The 17,680-nt window shown below is 42.7% G+C and overlaps 1 protein-coding gene across 2 annotated transcripts in view; it reads right to left on the reverse strand.

Moving 5' to 3' along the window:
• The window catches only part of cyth3b (cytohesin 3b), a 37,768-nt gene that overhangs the window by 3,169 nt on the left and 16,919 nt on the right, over window positions 1–17,680 (reverse strand). For both annotated transcript variants that reach the window (XM_084371344.1, XM_084371343.1), the window contains exons 2-12: window positions 12,083–12,165; window positions 11,765–11,829; window positions 10,614–10,680; window positions 10,370–10,488; window positions 9,896–9,976; window positions 8,836–8,948; window positions 7,515–7,663; window positions 6,825–6,936; window positions 3,551–3,627; window positions 2,344–2,415; window positions 2,068–2,222 (exon numbers count right to left, since the gene is read on the reverse strand). In XM_084371344.1, coding sequence (XP_084227470.1) covers window positions 2,068–2,222; window positions 2,344–2,415; window positions 3,551–3,627; window positions 6,825–6,936; window positions 7,515–7,663; window positions 8,836–8,948; window positions 9,896–9,976; window positions 10,370–10,488; window positions 10,614–10,680; window positions 11,765–11,829; window positions 12,083–12,165 — 1,093 coding nt within the window. The remainder of the gene's footprint in view (window positions 1–2,067; window positions 2,223–2,343; window positions 2,416–3,550; window positions 3,628–6,824; window positions 6,937–7,514; window positions 7,664–8,835; window positions 8,949–9,895; window positions 9,977–10,369; window positions 10,489–10,613; window positions 10,681–11,764; window positions 11,830–12,082; window positions 12,166–17,680) is intronic.

Consider the following 17,680-nt stretch of genomic DNA (forward strand, 5'->3'; position numbering starts at 1 on the left):
TTGTAGGTCTGAAGGATGGCGAACAATGGCGGCCAAGATTATTGACTCTTCTGCGTTCTCCGGCTCCCCTCTTTTAGAGCGATGGAGAGGCAGCGCACAATGAGAGCCAGTGAGTCAGGAAGCCATTTGGGCTCTACTGAGGAGCCCAGTTTCACGGCTGCTAAATCCTGTTAGCACCAGCACAAAGCAAGAAGAGGCTCAACCCCCCACTGCGGATATCTCTGATTCCCTTTACAACGCCGCGCGCTGAAGAATGAATCTGTGTATGATGACTATCCCGCTCTTTCATACGGCTCATTGTCATTTTGCACAACCCAATTTCATGAAACAAAAACTCTATTGTCGATCAAATCCAAGAGCGGCTCCCGTGACTAATAAGACATTTCCTCCATTTCTGTCCTTAAGAATAAAAATTTTATATATTTAATTACATGGGAAACGAAATATAAAAAAGACATACTACAACCTACTTTCTTCATTGACCCAGTTGGGCCACCATCATCTGGGTCTGTATGTTTGTGACTCAAGATAAGCAGATACAGTGCCGCCTCTGTGATCATCTCTACTTTAGAAGAGGGGGAAAACCATCATTTCCATAAAGCGCCTTTTTTATCTCCCCAGACCCCGACTCTTCTTGGACCCCTCTGGTTAAGTGCAAGCTGCGGCTCGTTAGCCTCCGTGGCTGCAAAAGTGTCAGCCCAGTTTGGAGCTGGCTCTCCTGGATAGGTTTGCTGGCTCACCCCCGGGTGCTATAAGCAGTGACTAATCCTCCATCATTTCCCCAGTGCATACTCTAAGGAGGAGGAGGAGGGAGAGGGGGGGCGGTTGCACTATATTACAGTATAGAAGTGCTCTGTTCTGCTGAGCCAACTCTCTTTGACATTGCACCATCTTCTATGCAGGCGATTACAGAGCAACATTTAGGTCACTGACAGCAAGGTTATCATTACTGGGAGCTGTGTATGGTATCCGACAGAAAGAAACCACACTTTCATTGTCTGTTCTGCTGTTTATATAAACTATTGTAATGACACACTCGAGTAGTAGATTGAGGTGTTTCGGAGATCCACATCAGCATGTCTCTGGGGCGTCTTCTGCATTGTTCTTATACTCCATAACACCATTTAGTACCAAACAAAAGATCTACATTTTCTACATCAATTGTTTTTGAAAGGTTTATCTTGGCAGCTGGCAGCTTTTTCACTGTAATCAGCTCACAAAGTCAACCCATCCATCAAGAAGGAGAAAATGCACTTTTAACTCTGGCGCATATCGTCATTTAGGCTTGATTTAAATGCACAGTATGTCATTTCTACCCCTATGGATCTCTCAAAAGACGTAAGTAGTGTGGCATCATGGGAGTGTTCATTGTTAAACCACTACCATTGCTGGAAAATCCACCTGACATGACCCAGGCAGAAATGTTCACAGATAAGGTAATGTTTTAAAGTTTTATTAAAGTTATATTTATTCGCTGACTTCCTTCCTCTCCCTCTGACTCTCTGGGAAATTACAGCGACAGGCAACCAAATGAAACCCACCAGCAACTTAAGTAAAATTGCGGTTTCTCTAGGTTTGAACATTGCTGTAAATATTTGGGACATAGTAAGTTAACAAATATACAAAAAAAAGATCTTGTTAATGTGACATACTATATCTTTACGAAGCTTTATTTAAGGCGTCGTTGGATGGTTTGGGAATATACGTTTCCTTGCCTTCTTATTGAGAGTGAGATGAAACGAGTGTTTCCAGTCCTTGTGCTAAGCGAGGCTAACCGGTTGTCCAGCTGTTCCTTCCTTTACATACTATACGGGTCTGTCTAGCACCGCAACAACTAGAAACAGATTACAACGATTCAGGAAATCTTAAAACAGCTAGCCTGCCTGAAAAGAACAAAATCCCCCTACTGGCACCTTTAACGCTCACTTATGAACATGTTATATTAAGTATTTTGAATCTGAAGTGTAAAAACAAGTTGTGGTTTAAAAATCAGCTAATTCCCAGCAAAAAGAGGGAATAAACATGAACCAGAACTGTTGTTGTAAGTGTTTTTGTGAGGAGTCTTACTTGATGGATTTAATCCACTCCTCCTTCTCTTCCTGGGTGGGCGCTGATATCCTGTACACCACGTGGTTGCCCTCGACAACACGCCCATCCGCCTCGGTCTTGCAGGCTTTGATCACCTGGCCCTTATGATTGGGGTTATAGAGCTCAAAACAGTTCTGGAGAAGGGACAAAGATGTGAGATAATTAGACGTAAACATCAAACGAACACAGTAACAGATGAGAAAACGTCTGCGACGTATGATCTAAGGCTGAGGTCTCTAATGAGGCAGCACTCACGGGTTTCCTTGGCTCCTCCACCTCCCTGATGCTGAGATTCTCCAGTGGGATGATCCCACGAGGCTCCTTGTCCTAAAGGAGAGAGGGATGACAAGGAGAAACGTGAGATGAGGCAGAAAAACAACCAAGTACATACAATGAGAGACAGAGCAACTGAAAGTAAGAAGCGAGCAAACAAGAAAGAAAACAGAAAAGAAGGAAAAAGGCAAGAAGACGCAGACAGAGCAAGGTAAGTGAGAGTAGAGGAGTGTGTGTTTGTGTGTGTGTGAGTTAAGGAGGGAGGGAAAAGAGAATAAAATCCTCTGTGACATGTTGTGCTAGCATTGAAATCAACCTTGTTTTCCCCCTCCCCTCGTCCTCGCTGCTCTTTAACAGAGCAGATAATGTGTGGAGCAGTCAGACCAGAGGACGAGACATAATGATAGTGTCCTGAAGGATAATGCTAGGGTAGAGAGAGGACAGTGCTGATGTAGCAGCTAGCCGGGACACAGAGGCACTGATAAAAATCTTCAATGATGCACGCATAAGCTCATTCTCACAGAAAGTGACACGGACGGACAAACACAAACACACATGGACACTAAGAAGAAAATACAGAGGAATCAACTTTCTTTATCCCCACACAGGGCTGACCCATGGGCTGTGCTATAATACCAACAACTGATGACCATTATGTAATAGGTTATTAAAGTGTTTTGTCAACAGCAACCACAGTAGCCGCAAGTGGAAACAGGATCCAGGCATTTTGAATTTCCCTTTATTCTCCAAAATTCCCTCGAGACTGTTTCTTCAAAGACATCATCATCATTATGTGACCTGAATGTGAAAAATGACCTGCAACATGTCAAAACATGTAACTCGAGAGAATCATTAGAAGAGTGCAACTGTAATAAGTGAGGAATCATAAAATCAGCCAAAACCCTCCCATTAGCTGATCCCAATGGTTTTCTTGCAAGACCTGAGCTAACTCTGATTGGTTTGTGTCCATCGTTTGTGGCTAGCAATTTCTACAATGAAAGTAGTCCACCCTGAATTTGGAAACCAGACAATGTTCATTTAAATGCATTTTCAAATGATAAATTATGACATCAAAAAGGAACAAAGACCATTTTCATTCAATCTAGTGGGTCATGTACCCTAAACAGCCCACAAACACACACACGCTTGCAAAGAGGCACTTCACTGATCATCTTAGCATGACACTCACTGTTGTGTATTCGAAGTAGTAGAGGCAGTTGTCCGTCAGGATGAACCACCTTCTCTTCCAGGTTTTCACTCGGCCCCCTGACAGGAAGAGGAAGAGGAGACAGGAAGTGACACAAAGGCCGCAGTGACAGACTGGCTGTCTCCCATCAGGAAAAAGAGCAGGGATATGACCCACACCCACACACTTTACTTTAAAACTGACATAGATATTTTAAAGTGCTCGAATATGAGTAATTGTTGACCTCTGAAATCAATACTTAATCTATTAAAATGCAGTCCACACCATTGAAAAGTTTTTTGTGTGCTTTGTTTTCAGGCTTTTTAAAATGTTTTTCTGGACGAGTTACCTCTAAATCTCCACTCGAGATCATCTGTATTGCTGAACTGATTAAAAAAGGATGCACGCAGAGGCAAAAGTTATTTAAAAGGAAAAAGCTGCGCTCCTAAGTGTTTTAAACTCTGTGTTTCAGGTGAATGCTGCTGTACGTCTCCACTGTGGTTGAAGAGAAAGTTCACTTCGACTTTTTGATATATGCAGGCAAGCCAGCTTGAAGAAAACTGAAGCGAACTGCACATGCGATTACAATCAACCACCACCATCTCTCCTAACTCTGAGCTTAGTTAAATGATGAATCAAACAACTGATGAATTATTACTAACCCTGCCTTTTCATTTTTAAAGGCAACAAGATAAAACCTCACTGGCTCTCAGGAGAGGGGTTCAAGCACACTTGATATGAACCTAATGTGGCACCAGAAGCAACCCTGAAGGAACACACATGTAGACACAGACATTTAAGTACAAACACTCACACACACACACACACACACACACACACACACACACACCAAACCCCAGAGCAAGTTCACCACCTCACGTGTTAACTTGTGCAAACTACATCCAAAAAAAGCAAAGAGGGACAGCGAGTGAGCACAAACGTGTTGGTTTGAAGCAGAACTGGGCCTCTGGCAGCGACTGCAGAGCCGCGTGTTGGAGGAAAACACCAGTTGTCTCTGAGATGTAAAGCTGAGACAGCGAGGAAGCTCTCCTGGTGGGAGACATATGTACGGTGTGTTTGTGAAGGCTGTGAGAGAGCAGTGACGGAGGACGTAGTCAGAGCCCTGTTTTATCCTGCACTGAAAATGTTACTTCAACTCGCCCTCCAGTTAGAAATGTGTTTTTCTTCTTGTTCCTACAGTTGAATGTTTCAGCTTCACTGTGCAGAACGATGTATTTGTGGAATTTGACGTTCATTGCTGAAAGCGTAACTTTTCTCTGCCGATCGAAAATCACACATCACAAATAGTTCAGAAGCCAGTCCTGGTCCAATATTCACACAAGTATAATGTAGCAACTTGAGACACTGAGAATGGAAGCTCTTCATGTGTCTTGTGTGCAAACAAGACACATGACGTAACAATACTTGAGTACAATATTTCCCTCTGAAATGTAGTGGAGTAGTACTTGAGTACAGTGCTTAAGTAAATGTACTCACTTTCCTTCCATCACTGTGGGAAAGGCGCATTCGAATGCAAACCTGAGCTTACACAACTTGTTCAAAACACGAATCAAAACATGAAGACGTGCGCACGAGCACCTTCTGATGACTTCCTGTGCGTGTCCTCTGACCCAACATTCCTGATTAGTTCCTCTCATCACTAACCATCCCTTACACAACACTTTTCACTGCCGCGTTTCCTGTGTCGCTGCGCCTCACATGAGCCTATACGGGCCACATGTAATTACCATAGCCCCGGGTTTTTCCTTACATTTCAATAGACTCTGGCTATTGAATTAGCGTGGCCAAATTTCCGCTCAGCGCAGAGAGAGATTTGCTAAAAAAGGCATTTATTCCTTCACATCCTCCAGGGTTTATTTTTAGAGAGTCAAATTAGAAATATTATAGTGAGAACTGGTGCAGGGAAATGGCTCCAGGGAGGAAACCGTACTAGAATGTAATCATGTTAGGTCTGTGAGCCACAATGGGGCTATTTGCATTCATACTCACTAGTTTGATGAGACGACGGAGACGTTACACAGAGTAAGAGGAATGTGCAGGTCAGAGCCAGGTGTGTGTGTGTGTGTGTGTGTGTGTGTGTGTGTAAACAGTAATAAACCTGATCACCTGCAGTGAGATTGCCCTTTAACCTTTGACAAGCAGTATCCAGGCTCTTAAACAGTTTTATGTCCAATAATACATCTTAACGTCTTTAATGTAGTGTGAACGGCAGAGCGAGGGCGGAAAGTCCAAATCAAAAACACGTGTAAACATACAGGAACAATTCGCAAAACAAGACCAAGAACTGTATTACCTCACTGGGAAAGCATACAATCCCATTCAATCCCTGGCGCACACACACAAACTCACACATAACAAATAATTACAGTGTGTGTTCCCTCCCAAACTCCACTAAGATGTTTTTTTACAAGTCTGTATCCAGATGTGTAAACAATGTACAGGCATAAAAAACATGCCGGCACCAAATCTCACACATAAAATGCAATTTTCTTTCGTCTCTCGGAATGGAGCGGACGCTTCAGCGGATGTTTACGTCACATTATTTATGCATGTCATGATTTATTCATGAAGTCTGTTTCCATTGCGTGTTGTCACATTTTGCTTTTATTGACAAAACAAACTTTTCCTCCTTTTTTGGCAATAATTTCTTCGGATTTTGGGCATTTTCAGGTTATTTTGTGCACAAACGCACCTAAAAACAGGTGGAAACACACTTGTAGATAGGCAAAAAGTTGATTAAGCGCAGGCTGACATCCATTTTGTGATTTTAGAAGAAGAGAGCCACACATACTGTGTACACAGCTTTGTAAAATTGACAAAAAGGGTGTGTATCCATTTATCTGGCTTTGTGTGAACGCAGATAGTTTAATGCATCTGGCCCCTGGACTTAAAGATGAAAGTTTAATAACATCTCTCAGCATATGTTCCAACACCTGATGTTACTCAGGTACATTCATGAGTCTTACCTTAATCTGTTACGCACTGTGAGGGCTTCAAATACACTAGTGTTGATCTTTCGAGCACTTTAAATCTGACTTCAACTCGACATGCATTAATTTTAACCAGCGATGAACTAATCCGGTTCACGCCATCTAAAACACGAGTGATATTAACCTCACCCTGTCCTCGAGATCTTCCTCAGCTGTGAGAATAAAGCCCCGGTTGTAGCGAGAAAAAGTGGTGGAGTAACCAAATAAAGTCATCAAGGATGTCTTGCATTCCCTCGGCAGGAGAATGTGCGGAGACACACACTAACCTAATTTGAGAAGCCAGCCCTCCCTGTCTGGGTTGAAGAACGTGTGCGTCAGGTCGTTCCCATCATCCTCTGGGATCTTGAAGGGTTCGCTCTTGATGCTGTCGTATAAATTCTGCACAGAGAAAGAAAACAGAAAAAGAGAATGTTGGAAAAGCATGAACACTTCTCCCCCCATCATCCAAACATTCAACCCAGCCTTCAGTTTAACGGCGCATCAGACAAGACGTTGACAGATTCTATTTCAGTGTCTGAAACAATGATTCATACCTCAACGACTCTGGGAGCTGAGAGACTCTTTAACAAAGTGTTATTTCTACTTAAATGAAGCCAAGGGCACTTTGATTCAGCCGTCAGCCTTCACTGTGTGGGTAGATCATTTTGTTTTTAGGTGCTTTTCTTTGCGAGACCACAGATGATCATTAGCATCAGTATCTGGGGAGAAGATCTAATTCTGCTGAGCTGCAGATATCTCAATTAGTGAGGCATGACTCTCCGCTCTGCACGGAGGAGAAATTCCTACAGGTTTCTTTTTGGTGTGCTACAACATAAAACAGCATCTAATTAAAGCCCTACTGCACTGCAATTTTTGTAGTAGCGTTTCAATGCATGTTTTACCAACAAAATGTAATTGCAGACGCAACTTTGGATACATTTGTCATGCCTAACACACTAATAAGTCAAAGCTCTCACCCTGAGTAGCTCCTCTGGGAGGTCTCCCCCCTCATTGATCCCTCTGTTCATCGAGATGAAGCGCTCCACGGGGGGCTTGTCTCTGACGTTGGGATTGTGCAGGCTTGTGTTCAGCATAATGATAGCAAATGATAGGACGTAGCAGGTGTCTGTGGAGGTAATAACAGAGAGTGTCACTGTACAGTAGGAACCCATGTCTGTATGTGTGTGTCAACATGTTTTCTTGCTTAGTATTTATGGATTAATGTGGAATTTATTTATATGCTCATTTTCAGGTTCATATTTTTATTTTGGGTGTCTGCTAGAAAATCAGTCATTGACGATATAATACAAAGACGACAATCTAGAATTTTTCTCCCTCAAATCTGAATGTAAAACAAAAAGGTGAGCTCTCATTAAAATGTATAGTTTCTAAAGTGGCAGTCAAAGCTATTCCCTTCATTTACTGTAATTGCATTGCGATGACAGCACAAACAATGTATGATTAATTTGACAGCAGTCCATCATGAGATTTCCTCACCACCAAATTTAGGACTCTGTGTAATAAAAAGGAGAATTTAATCAACAAAGAGCTCCGTGTTCTGGGTCACACACACAGCCATGGTGCCCTCCAAGGCCATGATGCAATGAAGTCACACATTCAAATCCATGATCCACTGCTCTTGCGACTCGACATCATAACTCCTGCGTGCCATCCTCTACCCCATCCATCCACACACTAACTGCCCCAGTCAACATCCCCTGCATTGTAATTTACGACCATGAGCGCCCCGGTACTGAGAGATGACCAATAACTAAGTCTGGCTGTGTCACCACTGCACCACATCAATATTCATGACCTGAACTGTCACTTGTGTCCTCCTCAACGCTCGTTCAGTTAACAAGAGCAGGAGATGATGGAAAAAGACTGCACTAATGACCACTATTGACCGGTGATCAATTTCATTATCACTGCTGGAGACACAAATAGCGATTACACCGCGATAAGTGAGCAAGCTGCTAACCACGTTGGTCTGGTCAAGATTAGACCGAGAATAAACCATCAAATTCTCTGAAAGCTGATGTCGGTGTAGTCAGAGAGAGTTCTCATATTCTCCCGTGTTTTAGGAAAATCTCCAGCGCTGATTTATATAGCCCAAACAGGCCCAGCTGTCTGGTGGGAGAAGACAGACAGTCAGAAGAAGCATTGATCTGAGAGCGAGGTGGTCTGGCTGGCCCCTAGTATCTGTTCTGGACTGTCTGGATGACTCTGACTCATATATCTGCTGCTGTGTGTGTGTGTGTGTGTGTGTGTCTGTGTGTGTGTGTGTGTGTGTGGTACCTGTGGACTGGAAGACGCCGGGATTGCATTGGCAGTACCTGGAGGCAAACGCCTCCATCATACGATCAATCTTCTGGGCTTCGCCAGGAAGTCTAAAGCTCCACAGAAACTGCCTACAACAGCAGAAGCAGAGAGAGACACATATGATGACAGGACATGAAATACTGATGCAACTGTATATTACAGTCACAAACCCCTTTATGTCTCTGTTGTCTCCTTTTACAATAACATTAGGAAAGGAAAGGAGCTACGGAGCAGCCTTATTGAGAAGAAGGGTTATTATTTATATCACATATCATACAAGGTACAACATGGTGAAACTGGTACTCGGGTCACAGAGACCTTGACCTTTAAACACGATATTTCAGTCAATTCATCCTCGAGTCCAAGTGGACCTATGTGCCAAATTGGAAGAAATTCCCTCAAGGTGTTCCAGAGCTGTTGGGCTCACGAGAATGTGAGGTATAAAAAGACAGCGTCATCTGCAAATAAGTTGAAGCTGACTCAACTTTGGCTGCAACACAGCCTCATCTGTCACAGCAGACGCTCTGGCATGTTACTTTGTTACATGCAGGACGTAATTCTACTTTTTAACTCGGAACGAACTGATTCAATGCTTAACTTTGTCACAAAATCCTCTCTTGTGGTATATATGAATAATTAGTTCTCAATCTCCAAGCTCCAAGGGGTTTGTGAGATAATTCATAGGGGTTTAACACATTTGAGATTGGGGAATAGTTTACCAGTGATTTAATTTGAAAATAGATTTTATTGATTGTGTTTGAGAGTGTGTACACATACTACAAGTTCTGTTTGGGCAAACCCACAAAAAGCTCCTCTTTAAAACTAAAATGTTTGCAGATGTTGTGAGTTGAAAGGCCCAGTGCTATTTTAATCAACTACACAGTTTGTTGATGTCTTTAAACTACAGTAAAAAATGTGAGACTCAAACTGGACGTCCTTGATCGTATTGAGACTTCTAACCAGTGGGGATACACCCACGCCAACACAGATGCTTGCATATTTTGTAATTCAGAGCTGTTTTCGGTTGTCAACTCACCTTAAGGCTTGTACAAGGTTGAGGTCTGCAAACTCGTGAAGCTCCACAAACGCCTGGAGGACCTTGATATTAAAGTCATCCCTGGAGGAGAGGCAGGACAAATGTCACACATTTTTAACTGTTTAAATGGAAATCGACTGGCAAAACAGGTTTCATGTTGGAAACGCACTGCAGTGACAAATTCTTATGTTTTTTGGGTAAAGAAGCTCAGACAGAGAGCCACTGTGTCGGCTCAAATCCCCATTGTTTTGACAGTCCTATCCCCATTGATTTCCCTTCGATAAGAACCACATGTCTGCTCAGTTATTTTACTGGCATGTTTCCCGTTGCTGCTCTGCTCCATAAATCCAGACTACCAATTTCCTGGGGCTTTATGCCCTCATCTGAGCTTACACAGTGGAGATCTGACAGAGAGATGAGGGGAGAGGAGAAAGAAAGGTGGAAGAAAAACAGAAGGAGAACTGGAGAGCTCACCGTTCCCCTAAGTAGTCCCCGATGACTGTTTTGTTGAGCCCCTCGCCTTTGTAGAGGAACTGTGCGATGTCCTCTGGGGTGTTCTGGAGAAGATCGTTCTCCAGAAGAAATTGGATCCCCTGTTTAAAAAAAGAAAGAGGACACTGATACTTCAGTTGCCTGTTTTGGGGGTATAAAAAAGGGGCTTAATCAAATTGTGTGACAATGTTATTGATTCTGACAATCAGTTTAGGGCTGGGCCGACCTTTTTAGGGTCCATGTTGAACTTCTTCCTCCCCATGGCGATCTGTTTGTTTCTTTGTGTGGTTTTGCTGCAATAAAAGCAAACATCCATCAGGTGACAGTTGAGGGCGTGGCGTTGTCCCCAGGCTGCTGTGTTTGTTCAGTAGGTCAGTTTGTGATGGGCTGTGACGTGACTCTGTTTATTCACTCCTCTGTCAGCTCGGTGCACAGCGAGTTTAAACTGAAGAAACTGGAAATATGCTACACACGGCGGCACGTGATTTAGTATCCCTTCAACTCAACCTGTCCTGCAGCCATTTGGAAAAACACTTCCTGTTTTAATGTCACTCGTCCTCAAAACACATTTTGCAAGCGCCCCACAGGGAATTTTCCACCTTTGTGTGTCTGTGCATGCTCCCTACGCTTCCTGTGTTCCCAAAATAGCCCCTTTGCAAGCTGCACCTGAGACACACAAACATACTCACACACGCACACACAAACAGCCTGACACAAGGCCTCACTCCACCTCATCAACCAATCAAACGAAAGCCTCTGAGTGCAGAGTGTTTGGTTAATGTTTAGTCGAGGGATCGTCCCGTTTCACTCCTCAAACAACGGGGGATTAACACACACACACACACACACACACACACACACACACACACACACACACACACACACACACACACACACACACACACTGACAACATGACAGGTGTGAGGCTCACGGCGGATGTAACGACATTGCTCAATGGCTTTGGAGAGTAAAGGAGGCAAATGGAAGAATGAACTAGTCCTCAAACAACTTGTGAGTGACAGAAGATATATCAGCAGCAATTTAGATAACTGATTAAGCATCTAGGTCAAGCAAACATTTGCTGGTTGCGACCAATCAAATACAAGAATGGGCCAATAAATGAATTTTCTTAGGTGTCTTGAAGTGAAGTGATGGACATCAAAGTAATCTGCAACTATTCTGATAACTGATTAATCATTTGAGGAAAGTTTCAAGCATTATTGTCTCATTTCACACAGGATATCATCTATCATCTTGGGAACTCTGGGAAATTTTGATGGGAATATTCCACACAAAAATGACCAATCGATTAATCAAGAAAATGACCAGCAAATCAATCAATTAGTCCAAAAAAAAAAAAAAAAAACAGATCTCACCTCTCCCCCACACAGGTTAGCTGCTCGATCTCAGTCATCACCTCTGCGATCTCAAACTTCAGCCGCTGCAGAGAAGAAAACAGCAAAATGACTCTTATTCCGGATAGTAGAATTTGTGTAAGCTCTCCTTATAGTTAAAGTGATCTGTTTAAAATAAATATTACGCAATCTTAATAGTGCATTTATTAGATGGTGGTCGAGCAACTGTATGCAGAAAATCACACGTAAAAAATTCATTCTCCAGCATCATATAACTACTTACGATGACTTTCTGCTGATGGTACAAATAACAAACATCATCCTTGGACTGTCACTTACTTCAATATCATCCAGAAGCTCTTTTTTCCTGCGCCGTATGTTCGACAGCTCATCTCTTTCCTCCAGAGACAGGTCCTCAGGTACTGTAAAATACAGAGAGTAGAGAAAATGAAAGAGCATGTGTGAGCGGGAGAGGCAGGGAGGGAGGGGCAGGGTTATGAGGATGGATTAAATTAATTCATGTTCCGACCAGCCAGTCAGAGTCACAGGGATTAAGCCTCACAGTGCATACCTGTTCAATGAATCCAATCCCAAAGACGTTACTCATGACCTAAATTAATATACTCACAGTTGGAGTTCATACACTCTCGGATAAGTTTATGGTTAACTCACTACGTTCCAAGATCTAAAAACTAAAGTAAATTTGGGAAAACTTTCTTTGAGAAACACAGAACATATCTAGTCCTCGCATTTTATATCAAATAAAATCACTGGCATCTTCACAGTGTGATTTATGCTCTAATGGTTCTACCGGGACAGATTATCACATGCTTTGGGAACGCTAGAAAGTCTTTGAAAAGAAGCAAGCACGAATGTATCTCTTATTAAAGATAACAATAGCTCTAAATAATGTTTTTATTGGTTTCTCACAACAAAAAATCTGTGTAACTCACAGATCTGACAGGATTTAAAAAACAGATTTCTGTGCAATGAAAAAGCCCTCATGTTATCTCAAAGGCATCAGTTCCTTTCATGGTTGGACATTATTTATTCAGAACAAAGGGCTGTCAGAAAACATGAGGCGCAGGCACAAAATGAAATTTCATCTGAAGTTGCAGACCTCCAATAACAGACCACTTGGGGGCAGTGTAAAGAATAACGCGTATTCTGTCTCTTTTACCTCAGTTTTGGTCTCCACCAACTCCTAAAGAAAAACATCTGACTCTTAAGCTGCTAAATGCTCCTCTATGTTCACCAGTCAGTCTCTTACTGTCTCAAGACAATAATGATATGATTTATGCCGGGGTCTTTGTCCCATCTCTGCAACACCACATTGCTTTATTTATAATAGTATGTTGTGACACATTTTATCTTTATCTAGATTCCAGCTCCGGCATATCGCACCATCCTATATTGCATATTTTGATAACATTTAAAGTATATACAGTGTGTGCAGTTTAAATATAGAGCAGGTGTTGGAAGTAGATCACACAAAAGCCACATGAGGAGGAAGTTTCTCATGAGAATTTTCTTCCAAACAAAATTAAAGCCACAGAAACTTCCCTGTTGAAAACCGGATCACTTCCATAAATAACATCCTGTATATCTGACACACACACACACACACACACACACACACAAGGACCACTGAGCATCTGGCGAGGCCTGCCCCCTCAAATATTGGCTTTCTGATCGTCAACTCTCGTCGAGCCCTCATTTGGGGTAATTAACACTGCAGAGGCAGAGCGGCACATCACGCAACACGCATGTTTTACTGCGTGAGCACACAAACACTGCATACACAGGTGAGTACACATTATATCCGCCATGCATGCAGAATTTAAACTTCACACACACAACATTTATTTTATCCTACACTGTGGGTCCCCCCAGAGCCAGCTACTTATCCTTCATTTAACCGTGCCACGTCAACTTCTCCCCCCCAGACCCCTCAGAGGACCTCCCCCTCTCTCCTCCACACATCAGAAAACAGCAATCCATTTGAGAGTGGGCTGACAGGAAGTAGGTCATTTTCACATGGAGCTATACCAGATTGTGCTTCTCCTACGCTGTTTCTCTCTCTCTCACACACACACACACATACACACACATATACATGCACACACTCCCCCTCTATCTCTCTCTCTTTGTCCGCCTCCATCCCAGTGCTTGAAGTGGGGGTGAGAGCAGATTCAAATCCCCCAACTGAATCATACCGCTAAGCAGCTTTACAATTCATACGTTTTTTCCCCCGTTGTTTCCCTCCGACTGTAAATAATGGAAAAAGAAAAGTAAAGTTATTTCCTCTCCTCTTTATCTATCTACTGCATCTCTCTCTCACACATCGTTTAAATCCTTCCCTCTCCTCCATCTTGATCTGTAAGACAAAGTGGCAGAAGCGGCATGGACCATTAGGTGACTCTGTTCTGAGGGCTTCGAATTGGGTTATCACAGGCGAGCAGCCAGTGAAGAGAGCAGGGATCCAGATGGGTGTAGATGGCTTTTTTAACAGTGTGATCATCGCGCTCACACAGCATCTACCAACTTCAACGAGACGAAAATGCAGAAGAAAGTGAGAGCGGAGAGAAACAGAGTGGAGCGCTGAAATAATTTTATAAAAGATATATGAAACGTAATAAGGTGCAGAGTGGGTTGGATGGTAATGGGGTATAAATACCATGTCTGAACGATGACTCACCCCTAATTTGTCAAGATGTCAAAAATAAGTTCTTTCACTGGCTTGACTGCAATGAGAAAATGCTCTTAATGGCATTAAAGCAGCTGCTGGTGATTTAATTAAATCCTGTATTTATTGCACACTGTAAGACTGCAGTTGTTATATTGTCATATACAGAGTTGTCAGGTTCATTTTTGGGAAATTATGCCAAGTGGGGAAAAAGGGGTGAGAGAGAGGTTTTTGGGACCGTGTGGGCGGATGAATCTGCTTTCCTTTCTATCATTTTTTTAAAAAATTCTCCTTACTGCGTATTCAGATAAAATGCACAGCAAATCTTATCACCTGAAAGACTTAATCAGACATGTATTCAGCCAGAGCAGCACAAATTGAACGCTTCAAATGTAGCCAAAGGCTATGGAGCAGCTAGGAAGGGAATATAGTACCAAGGAGGTCTTCTTGCTGGATTTGTATCCTGGCACCCCGGGGTCGAGTCAGCAAATAGGACCCTTAGCTGCACGGCAATCCAACTAACAGCAGCTACATTTAACAGCAGTTAGTTTAGCAGTTACTTTAGCAACAAAGCTAACGGTATCTATCCATCAGGAAACTTCATTTAGAGGTGCTGGTAGGCAGATTTTGCTACCTTTGGACGGAGGCAAGGCTAGTTGTTTCTCCTTGTTTCCAGTCTTTGTGTTAATCTAAGCTAGCTGCCTGCTGTTGATGACTACATACACCATACAGACATGAGTTTGGTATCAATCAATTTGTTTAAGGACTTCCAGAAATATTCCTTTAAAAGACTGAAAGTTCTTATCCTTAACAACAGTTGACAAAACAACTAAACTTTAACCTAATTGTGGTATTTAAGGACTTTTTTATACACTACAACTGGGCAACGCCACCTCCACCTGCCGAGGAAGATGGTGTGATGTGATTGAAAGCCCCAGAACAGCTGCTACATGGACCTTGAGATGAGATTGTTTTGTCAACAAATAACAAATAAAAAGTTTGCCGCAAGAGAAAAGCACATGCTCCTGTGATAAATCATGACGTATTTGTGATTTTCTGGGAAACTTAGCACCTTCACTTCTTTCCACTTGGCAGCGCAACACGAGTCGAGTTAAAGAAACAAAAAGAGAAAAAAGTTGGAAAGAGGAAAACGTCTGCATGTGAGAGAAACAAAGACACAAAAGGCTGCTGTCAATGCCAAACAGCAAAGAAATGGAAAGACTCAAGAGTGATGTAGGAACAGATACCAGCACACCAGACATCTTCACACTCTCTGCTCCGTTGCTCTCTTTCCTTGGCTTCAGTTAAGCAGCCTCATAAAGCAGTAATTGTGGAGCAAAGAGACCCTGCAGGCAACCTACGTCTGAAATGCGCAAAGAAGTCCTCCATCCCTCCTACTCTGGCTGAAAGAGCTCGCCTGGACTGGAGAATGGCACAGATTGTCTGAGGACAGAGAATCTGTTTTGGGTAACAATTCCCCCGCTGTGTGTGTTTTGTTGCATGTGGAAAAACGCAGAGAAATTTGATATCATTGCGAGGACAACTACTACTGTACAGCCGAGACTGGGTATCTGATGCATTATGCATGAAAGTCTAGGAATCTTTGAGTGTGTCTTTACGTGTGTGTATTCCCATAGAGAGCAGCCCTCCTGAAATAAAATCCATATTAGGTTATATACAAATGCTCCATGCTTAACCCTGGGCACAGCCACATAGATTACCAATGCAACACCACTCAGCTTTTTCATATTATGACTTAGGTAGCTGCTATTCCAGTAACAATCAATACATCATCATAATGGTTCAAACTTGCATGCTTAGCCTTTTCCTCCCAATGGTCTTCAAGCATGCACGGATGAGTGATTGCCACTGTGCTCGAGTTTTCTCAGACAGAAACGTGGTCCGTCCAGACTTTTACAAAAACTAAGGTCATTGAGTTAGAACCGTCTCCTTTCCGATCTCACAACCACTTTTAGCTCTCTTCCTCAGGTCAACCGTAACCACAGGGGTCAACACCACCTCCGGGGGTTATGGGTAAAGGTCAATCATGTCACCGACTGCGCTTAAGTACGATCAGTGTGCCGCAAAGGCAGCACGGAAACGGTTTCATTGACCGAGTGTATGCTGAGAGTTTATCACCAAAGAGAGAAAGATGGAATTGAAAAGGACACTGAGTATGTGTATGTAATAATGAATCTTCGCGACAGTCTTCAAACCCTTTTTATACTATTTATGATCATCAACCATAGCCATTTCATGTATTTGCATTCAGTAATTATCTCTCTATATGGTAGTTTTCATTGTTTGTTTTCCACCAGTCCAGATTCAAATTGTCTTCACACGAACAAGAGGTTCACTTGAACTGATGCATGCATCGGCTTCAGTGCTACTGTTCTTACTTTTATCATACTGGTTGAAGCTTTCTACAGCCTGATCACGGCTGTATCTGTTACTGCTAACGCTGCTGTATTTTTAAAAGCTTTCCACTGGTGAACTACATGGTGGCTTTTATTGAGAAACAGCCACCATGGAAATGTATTTTGTTGCTGAGGTCAGCGCTGATGCGTCGACAAAACATGATACAAGAAGTTTTGTACAAACTCAAACCTCCAGCAGGTCATGAAGGTATACAACTCCTTTCATTGTGCCAAAAATGGAAATTACTGACTTTCTTTAATTATTTTTCCTCTTTCCTCTGTTCCCTGGAACATGTGGTCGTCAGACACAGTTGGTGATCAACCAGGACTGAAATCTGACTGAAAGTATTATAACATTAAAATGTAGCAAAGTAAAACTGACTCTGTCACTTCTGGGAACAGTTGGCACATAATTGCCAATCATTAGTGGTTAAACCTCGTGACACTATTCTAACTCATGAACTTGCCCTGCTCCAGAAAGTCAGAGGTCATAAACAGGAAAGCAGAGATCATGTGCTAATTAATCAATGAGTCACTGATAACAGCAGCTGTTTTGAGTCTACTCATGATGTGCACTTTTATAATCTCAAAGATGCTGTTTGTTGGAGTCAGTGATCTCTGTCTTGGTTACTGCGTGAGTGGCAGTCCTGACCCATAAGATACTCTGCTGCCGGATCTGTGCATGAAGCTTTAGGCTCCAATCAGCTGATGAAAACTACTCAGGGTCTTGAATAATACATTACTGCCCTGATCCTCATTCCAGTCCACGGTCCAGGCAGGAAGACCTTCATTCTGAGACAGTTCACTCCCGGAGATACTGGAGTGATTGGGATC

The sequence above is a fragment of the Pagrus pagrus genome (genome assembly GCF_965226575.1).
Source record: "Pagrus pagrus genome assembly, chromosome: 13".
NCBI classification, from domain to species: domain Eukaryota; kingdom Metazoa; phylum Chordata; class Actinopteri; order Spariformes; family Sparidae; genus Pagrus; species Pagrus pagrus.